Source organism: Amaranthus tricolor, chromosome 2, assembly GCF_026212465.1.
Source record: "Amaranthus tricolor cultivar Red isolate AtriRed21 chromosome 2, ASM2621246v1, whole genome shotgun sequence".
NCBI lineage: Eukaryota > Viridiplantae > Streptophyta > Magnoliopsida > Caryophyllales > Amaranthaceae > Amaranthus > Amaranthus tricolor.
Window position 1 is genome coordinate 27,185,352 of NC_080048.1, and position 10,254 is coordinate 27,195,605.

Below are 10,254 nucleotides of genomic sequence, written 5' to 3' on the forward strand. Positions count from 1 at the left end.
TTTCAAGATACATTTTGCTCTTGGGAAATTCACCAATAAGTTGGAGATCTAAGAAACAACATGTTATATCCAGGTCAAGTTCTGAGGCAGAATATAGGGCTATGGCCAATGCTGCATCAGATGTGACTTGGGTTGTTAGAATAATAAGGACCTTGGTCTAAGCAATATAGAACCTGTCACTCTCCATTGTGACAATATGTCAACTATATATATATTTCTAAAAATCCCGTATTTCATGACAGAACTAAACATATAGAGGTTGACTGTCATTTTACAATAAATAAAGTGCTTAAAGGCCTTCTTCAATTATCTTATTTACCTACAAAAACCAGCTAGCAAATGTCCTAACAAAGATTATTCCTTCTGCACAATTTCAACATCTTTTTAACCAAACTAGGCATTTTCTTACCTCATGCCTAGTTTGAGGGGGGATGATAAAGTATGTCGAAGCTGCAGTTGACGGCAAGGAAAAGGTGTGTGCAACTCAAGTTATGTCTCAGAAGGTCTCAAGTTGTGTCCTAGCTCAAAGATCAGAAGTATTCAGATCCTTTGCTTGGTTTTACAGAAGGCAGACAACTGGTCTTTAGTGTGCGTTAACGAGCAGCAACACAACTTTTATCATTTGCCTTATCCCCTTTTCTGTTATAGTTGGTTTAAGATAGGTTCTTGTGAGTTAGTTAGTTATAACAAACTCAGAGTTTGTTATTAGTTTGTTTCTTATATTTGTTTCTGTTTTTCTTCTCTTGTATTGCTCCTATATAAAGAGAGCATTTATCACAGTGTAATTCATTCATTTTGATTTTAATAAAATCATTCTTTTCTATCCTTTGGCTTGTTTTCTCACAGTGTCACATACACTTATCATTAATATTACTACATGCGTTGATAATGCCTATGTCTTTCTTTATGGGAAGGAATATAATTTCATTTTTTTTTCTCACCACCTATATGAAGATTAATTCTCTCACATTGCCTATAAAAATGTTTTAAGGTAATCCCAAATCATATGAAAATCTCTAAATATTTCCACTTAAGCCAAATTTAGTAACTTAATACATTTTACTTGGACATTATTTTATTTGTAACTCTTCATTTAAGCCGAATTCAAGGAGAGTTAAAGTCCTCTAGGACTTCTTTCAGTTTTGAATATATGTTCATATAACTATTGCTTGAGAAGGAGGAATAGTTGCATGTAATGGTTCATCTTTTTATTGCTAAAAGAACACATAAGTTTCATAAAATGCTATTTACTCTTTTAGTAAAGGTAATCCACCAATGCATCACTATGTTCAATCATTTCAATATTTGATATATGTCAAGTGGATGCTTGAATGGTTGCTTGTAAAGGACGAAAGGTGGCTTTGTGAAGCATACATCACAATTCCTTGATCTTTTCGTCTAAGTAGATATCTACCCCTCTTTTTAATGATGCTTATTAACCAAGATGATTAAACCTTTAATATTTTATTTTCAATAAGGATTGTCCTCTCTTTAGTATGATTTGGACGAATTGCTTGATGATCACAGAAATCTTTGGATTGTTATTGACCTTCGAACCTCATGAATTTCTTAGCTCTTATGTTGGACTTTGTTGGATGATAATTTGGATTTCCAAACTCCCTTTTGTTCATGTTAGTTTGTAAATGAACCTTAAACCCTGTTAGTGTTGTTACACACCTTTGAAGCTTTGAACCTACTAAACATGGACTGACTTTTGACGGGTTGGAATCACATCACTCGTTGAAGAAAGCATACATGTTAAATTTGATGAAAATAACAACGAAGAATTGATTTCATTCTCACCACCTAAATAGATATTTTATAAAGTTGATCAATTTCATTTTGGTGTCATATACACTTATCATTAACATTACTACATGCATTGATAATACCTATACCTTTCTTTGTGGGGTGGAATACAAAGTCATTTGATTTTTTTTCTCACCACTTATATGAAAATTAATTCTTTCACATTGCCTATAAAAATATTTTAGCGTACTCCCAAGTTATATGAAAAATTCTAGATATTTTCACTTAGGAACTATTGTCTATTAATACGAGTTTCTTTTTCCTTAAAAAAAGAGAGTAAAGTTAAGTAGGTATGTTTGATATTGATGCCAAAATAGAGAAAATGAGTGAAAATTCGGTGCAAGATCTAGGGGACTAAGACCCAAATAAACCGCAAAGATTGAAATCGAGGAGTAACTTTGGAAAACACAAGCACTCGCAAATACAGATACAACACACAAACAATCTCTTCCCCTTTCTTCGGTTCTTCTTTCTCTTTCGCTTTTTCTAAGTTGAACACATCTTAGTTACCGAGTTACCCAAAATCCATGAATCCTCAGGAATCAAATTGCTGAAAACTATTATGGTTTTTCTTTGATTGGGAATTGGGATGTTCAGACAACATCAACGAAAATCAACAACTGATAAACCAATAATGCTCAATAGGAATACTTGTATGGAAGGCAAGTTTTTTGTCCCTTTTGTTCTTTTTTTCATTTATGTTTCCTTAATTTTTGATGGGTTTTTTGTAAACTGTGCCACCCCTCCTTTACTTGAAAATCAGTTTCTTCCTCATAAAGATAGTTGTAATAATCTTGAAAATGGTGACCCTTTGCTATTTAATCAACACCAAGCTCAAATTGATAAGCTAGAACAACTTGTAAAAAATCTGAGTGAGTTAGTGGCTAGATTGGAATCTAAACTTGATGAACCGAATAAAATCGTAAAGAATATCATTGACAAGGGTGATAGATCAAGTTATACTGTGGGTAGAGATAATATCGGCATTCAAGATGGTAAGCCAGCTGATGCTCAAATTAATCCACTGAAAACCAGTTCTGGTTCAATTACCAAGTACAATCCATTTTGGTCTGAGAAATTCCAGTTTATGTCTGCTATCAACTTGGATTCAGTTGCTACAAGTGTTAATATTTTGCCCTTTAGGGATTATGAAGGCATGAGCAAGTATATTGCGGTTGGTGATGATCGAGGTCGAGTATATGTGTTCTTGAGAAATGGGGATGTTTTGGTTGAGTTTTATACTTCGTCTGAATTTCCCATTACCTCTACGCTGTCATATATGTCAGCTTATATGAATGAGAGTGTGCTAGTTACAGGCCATAGTAATGGGGTTATTTTAGCTCATAGGATCTGGGAGACTTCAGTTTCTGAGGATCTAAGCTCCCTTCACATGGAGAATCTTGTCGTTTTGGATAATGGGGAACTTGGGTCTCCAATCTCAATGTTAGAAGTTCATCAGGTTGCTAGATCTAGATACATTCTATCTGTGGAAGAGAAGGGTAAAATTAAGGTTTTTAGGGAGAATGGTACCCTCTATGGGCTGGCTGTGCCCACAAGTCGTCCCTTAGCTTTCCTAAAACAACGCCTTTTGTTCTTGATGGAGAGAGGTGCAGGATCTTTGGACTTGAGGACTATGAAGATTAGGGAGACTGAATGTGAAGGTCTAAATGATTCAGTAGTGAAAAATTATGTTTTTGATGCTACTGAGCGATCAAAGGCTTATGGGTTTACATCGTCTGGCGATTTGATTCATCTATTACTTCTAGGTGATGTTTCCAACTTTAAATGTAGGGTCAGATCCAGGAAACGGTTTGACATGGATGAGCCTCTTGCGTTTCAGGCAATCAAGGGATACTTACTAATCGTTGGCAGAGAAAAGATTTATGTGTACAATGTTTCAACTCAGCACTACATTAGATCAGGTGCTCCACGTCTTACTTTTTCTGCAGGTATAGAGGAGATCAAATCATCATTTTTACCCGGCCAGACGATGAATGAGAACAGTGAGACGGATAAGGCAATACCGCTAATTGCTAGCGACCGAGAAAAGCTTGTTATTCTTGGTCTTGGCGGAGGATATGTAGGAATGTATCGTTCACAACTACCGATTTTCAGAGCAGAGTCCAACACAGTGCTCTGGACAAGTCCTGTGCTGTTCTTCATTCTTTTCCTGTTTGGAGCATGGCAGTTCTTTGCAAAGAAGAAGGAAGTCCTTACCTCTTGGGGGCCAGATGATCCATTTAACTCGAGTTCAGTCACGAATAGAGCTGGAGCCCCATTAGGATCTGGGTCAGGAGAACGATCTTTTGCTGATTCATCAACAAGAAATCCCGACATGATGGATTTGAGGAACAACGGTTTAAGAGGTGCACCAAGAAGGTATACTTCTCCTTCTCGATATCCTGGTGGTGCAGGCAGTTCCTTTAGGCCAAGTACTGTGGACAGCAGCTCCAGACCGTCATCTGTTGATCCTAATTACCGAGCAACCTCAGAGATCAAATTCAGGGGTTCTAATCTTGACTCTGCCTTTCCAAAACGAAGAGAAAATATGTTTGTGAATAGTCAGGGTTTGGATGATGGGAACTGACTTATGAATTAAACATCGACCTCCTGGTGTCACTGAGTTTTGTTTCATATTCTCGTTTATTTGTCTACCGCAATATTGTTCATATGCAGTCTATATTTGAGCTTCTACCTTATTTGTAATCCCGAGTTTTTCCTGTGGTGAAGAAAGTACTAATGCAGGAGTTTAATTTAGTTTTTCTCTTTCCAAATGTATCTTCAAAAGTTTTGTTTATCATCGCTGTCTTTGGATGACTTCACCAATACTTTACTTCTTAGGGCTCGCCTAGAGTCATGGGAAAAACGGGAGTATTAGTTAAGGGAGGATCAAATGTTGGATATTTGAGTGTTTGGAATAACCGTAAATAATAATGGAGTAAATCAGTATGTTAAAAAGAGGATTTAATATTTACTCCATGGGGACCTGGAGGAAATATTTTTCCAATAAAATTAATGCCCTATTTCTATCTTTGAATTCATTTCAATCCATGTAGCTCTTCTTCTACCTTCGTTTTCTTCTCATAATACTATCAAGCTTTTTTCATAAACACCATCGAAAATCTAAAATTTTCACCATTTTAAATGTTGGAAGCTTTAGAGAAATGGAATTAAAACTTAAAATATGAGTTCTAAAAATAGGCATAACATTTGAAGCTAAGGGAGTAGTAATAGATTAGAAAATATCTGGGGTGCTGTGCTAATGTCTATATCTAGTTTGTAAGGTGTGTAATAGTATAAACCCTAGTCTCTGGTGTGTAAGGTGTGTAAGGTGTGCATGGTGTGCTGTCTGGTGGTAGAATTTTCCTGTTTCCTTGAAACGCTTTGGATTATCCTTGTATGCATAGCCCACCCCTATGTTGTTTCGGGTGGCCTGTTGTCGTAGCCCTTGTCCCTATGGCTTTTTCCCCTACCGGGGTTTTTTATGCCGGCTAGTTGGGGTGTCCTCGGTTCAGTGTTTTCTGTCCTTTCTTTGATATATATTCCTAATTTCCAAAAAAAAAAAGGAGGAAGCTAGAGCTTTTTTTAAGAACATGGGTGAATACTAAACCTTCCTTCTTACTAATTTTTTCCTATCAAAGATATTGATGTCATTAATAAAAGGGGTTTTGAGGTTATGAAGGTATGTTGACTTTTGGGAATGAAAATTATGCTAATTTAATTGGTTGATTTGAAGGATTAATTGAAATGATGATGAAAAAAATGTAGATCTGAGAAGTTAAGAATGGATTCATGCTGCTAATGTAGCAGTATGGTCTAAGAGCATTCCATAAGAGAATGGTGCTTAAATGGAATTGTTTTCATTTTATTATAAATTATGATTATGATGCCATTATTAATAAAGATGTTCTCCTTTGTCTTTGTATATGGGATTGCATGCACTCATGACTCCCAGAAGAAGATGGAGATTATCACCTTACTAATTTTTGGTCTTTTCAAATCGAAATCGGCATGATTTTTATTATTCCAAAAATATTCGAATTTTTGGTTTTTCATCGATCGGATATTTGATTTTAAATATTCGTTTGTAGGTGATAAGAAAAAAAATCTCACAACGTGATATTTTGGATTGGAGCTCTTGACCATAAGTTAAAAATTCACACAAAGTGAGATTTGTGAGAAATTATCACCTTAATTTATTCAAAGAGAAAGAGAGGACATAGGTGAAAACAAACCTTATGCTTTAGACAGGTGCACTGGATCTCTTTCTACACCCTTAGCCGACAAAAAGTGACTCAAATACTCCACCTTGTATACTCTAAGGGAAACAAAAACAAAAAAGTGACTCAAACTTAATTATTTTACTGATCGAGTTGAAATTATTCAATTTCTCCATTTTGAGAGTTTTTTCTTTATCTTTTTTGCATTTTATTTTACAGGCTAATGATAGCGTAGGGATCATTGTTTTGTTTCGTATTAAATTTTATCAAATACATTGTTGTTACTACAAGTTTAATTCATATGATTATTTTGATGACGAAATAAAATACAGTTTAATTTTGGGAAAGAAATATTTATGATATTGAATTTTTTTTTAAGATGTGATATTAACTCATGTAGCCTCAAAATGATGTTAAAATGGTGATTTGGCAAATGAGAATATAATTTGATATTCTTGAGATTTGTACTTATTGGAAAAATCATGATCATAGAATGAAATGACCAATGTATGCTTGATTACAACATTGTGTGCTCATTGCTAATTACTAAAAGGATTAATTACCAACTACAGCCTTAAAGTTTAGGCCTTTTACAAAAACCAACCTCGAAGTTTGTTTTTTTTCCTTTTTGCGAACAACAGCCTTCAAATTAATAAAAACGACATCGATATAACCAATTTACCCCAATCTAACCAGATGACTTGCTGAACCCTTTGATTTATCTTTGACTTACCTTCTTACCTTTAACTAAAACCATAGTTACTTCTTAACCCAACTCCAAACTACCTATTAATTTTAACCCCTTTTAAAACTGCCATTTCATTTTCTTCAATTCGCAACTTCATCTTCTTCAAATAACATGCTACAAAGACGCCATTTTTATAGGTATGTCTTCCCAACCCTTGCTTTTCTATGAATGCAGGTTTAATTTCAGATTAGGGTTTATTCACTTCTCTATTTCTCTTCTTCTATTCGCTCTAACTAAAATTAGGGTTTTCAAATTGTAGATGTCAACATCATCTTTGAATTATGAAACTCAAATGGAATGGTATTGTGGCTATCATGTATTTGTGCAAAAGGGATGGACTGTTCAAAAACCAAGTTGAAGACATGTAGCTTATCCTAACTATGATGTGCATAACAACATATGAAACTATATTTTTTTGTTGGGTGGAAAAATTCATGACTGGATAGCAAAAGGAGGTAATATTGCACCTTATGGTGTAAAGAACAAAGCTTCAAAGGAAGTTGAACTTTCAAAAGGAAATTGGATTTGGCCAACAAGAAGAGTAGGAAGATAACCTCAGATCGAGTCATCATGAAGTTGCTCTATCCATAACGAGTTTGGAGAAGCAAATTGTTTGTTAACACATTTCTTGTTGTTATCATTGTGTCATGGATGATTAGTTACTACGTCTAGGCTTTGTTGAATTATGTAGCAGTAGTATGATGTATTTTGGAGTTGATGCAATATGCAAAACATCATGTTGTATTAAGATGTAGCTTTAATGTAGACCAAGATGTATTTTGAATCAAGCTAGAAGCAACGTATTAAGAATCATTTTATCAACCATTTGAATCATAAAATCGGTAGTTCATAATCTTCATAATATCAGTACTTTACCAACTGCGGATTCAAAATGTTTCAAAGAAAATAACAGTACATACATTACATAATTCTTAAAGACATAAAAAGCTAAAAATGTTTCAACAAAATACGTTACATATTGAATCTAAACACACACCGGTGTTGGGCTATCAGGGTACTTAGTATCATCTGAAAGAGTAGATACTTGAGATGATCGAGAATGGTTGACATTTTCTGTTGAGGATGTTGCTTTTTGTTGTTTCTTTCTTCATTCCCTTAACCTAGCAGACTAGTCATCATTGGTGGCCTTCTACCTTTCTTCTTTGGTTTAGGTGGTGCAGGTTTAGTAGTCTTGCACTTCCTCTTGTTGTGCCCTTGTTGTTCACAAACTGAGCATCTGACTTGCTTTCCATTCTCCTCGCCTATCTGATCAGCACTAGTTTTCTACTTCTTGCCCATAATCTTCTATTTTGGCTCTAATCTACTCTTTTTCTTTGAAGGCCTTCTAGGCAACTTTTAGTATGGTGGAGGGTCAGGTTGCATGTCAGGTGTTTTTTCCCAATCAGAAGCACCAGGCATGGGTTTGATTATTGGAGCATAAGCCTTAACATAACTAACTCTGCTATAGTAGTTATCTACAAACTCTTCGTAATTACCTCTACTATTCATTATGGTTGCATAAGTGGTGTAAACTAGTGGGACTAATTAAACAAAAACGGGGGAAACCCAATTGGAATACTTAGAAAGAAAAGAAATGTGTTTTGTTTATAAAGAAAGATGGTAAGAAAGTGATATATGTGTAGCTATTTTATAGAGTTAAGAAAAACAACAGTTTTTTTGTTTGAAATAGCTTTCAAGAGATTGAAAACGATTCTAAGATTTTTTGGTTAAAAATTCGGGATTTTTAAAGAATAGAAAATCAAATAAACGAACAATTGTGTTTGATAAGGAACACTTACTTGAATCAAAATAAAGGATATGTAAGCAAGGAATACTCACTTAAACTTACTAGGTTGTAGTATCAATTTAAGGAATACTCAACTCAAATTAGAATATTACGAATTAAAATGTATGGAACTCTCACAAATACTTTAATCTCATCAAATTTAAGAAAAAATCACCATTTGGAAAAACATTCAATACTTAAACACAAGTATATGAATAAGAAAAGTTTTATAACTTTCATTGGAAATTCAGTTTTTGTTCATGTTATTCTACCTTTTCCATTCATCAACTATGCCTTTATATAGGCTAACAAAGCATGTGAAAAATCATAAATTAAACTACCATTTACTTGAATACAAACCATCCTAGTAATTACATAAAGACACACTAGAATCCTATGTAAACTTGCTAGAATACTAAGCACTTAGGGTGCTAAATAATCAAACGACTCTTACATAGCCATAAACGAGTCTTTATTGCTAATAAAATCAGAAATAAAAGACCTTAAATTCCTATCATTGAATGGCTTAATTTATCCCTTGTTGATGATAGAAAACGTAGCTTAAAAATACATGACCTTTGGATTCTTCTCTGAACCAGTTTAAAAGCCTTGAATGCCCTTTCCAACAGCCAAATGAACAAGCAATAGAAGGACTTTGAATGCTTACCTTGGATGCTCTTATCCATAGAATAACTTTGATGAAATATAATCACTCTTGAACCATCCATATTGAATGATCAAATGAATGATGGAATTAAGGAGAAAAATCAACAATAAACCCTCATAAAAAACGTGAGCAATTAATCCCAAAAAAGAATGAAACATTGCCTTTTGGATGCTTTTCTTAAAGATTATCCCAACGGAATGAATGGACAATATTACTACAACCATTGAAATGAAAGATGAGAGGAATAAACGTGTGAATTAAGACAAAATTCATAGTTGCCTTATTTAACCTTTCAAACCTTTGACAGAATAGTCAAATCAGCAGTAATTCCTCAACTTAATTCTTGGATTGAAGAATTTAAATGGAAATATTCTTTTTTCAAAACTTTCCATATTCAAAGAAAGATAAATTCCCATATTCAATTCGGAATTATTCTCCAATTAACCACCCTATTAATTAGCAACTAAGTTACCTAATTACCTCATACAACTCCCCATCACATATGTTAACTTTAGGTAATTTATGTGATTAAAATACATCTAAAAAACTTATGGCATCCTTAAGAAAACTGTGGCTTTTTATACATCACCAAGAATAAATTAATATGCTACCATTCTTTGCCAATATTCAAGCAACATATCCATGCAATTCGAATGGACCATGCAAGTACCTTCACAAGTGACTTCAATTTAAGACTTTAATTAGACCAATACTTTAACCACATTTTCGACCATTTTGACTTTGACTTCAAATAATCCCAACATGAATGAGTTTAGTTGGACCATTTTTTTTCATTCCCATCGAACCAAAGTTCTTGAAAAGCTTTTCCATGTAAAATGAAAAGTGGTCATGATGGATTTTACATCAATAAGCATGATGACATGGAATCCTGTCAATTTCCATCTAAAACAGCTATAAGTCCTTTCATCCAAATCAACTAAACAAGTTTGGTCCTTATAATGAACCTCAAATAAGGTGGTACAAGCTACTCTAACAATACAACCTTTATATGCCTCAGCAGCCC

General features: G+C 34.1%; 1 protein-coding gene across 1 annotated transcript; it reads left to right on the plus strand.

Annotated features, from left to right (window-relative positions):
- Window positions 1-2,072: 2,072 nt before the first annotated feature.
- On the plus strand, window positions 2,073-4,675 carry LOC130805688 (uncharacterized membrane protein At1g75140). Its single transcript, XM_057670472.1, has one exon. The coding sequence runs from the start codon at window positions 2,399-2,401 to the stop codon at window positions 4,394-4,396; it is 1,998 nt and encodes a 665-aa protein (XP_057526455.1). The 5' UTR covers window positions 2,073-2,398; the 3' UTR covers window positions 4,397-4,675.
- The last annotated feature ends 5,579 nt before the right edge of the window (window positions 4,676-10,254 follow it).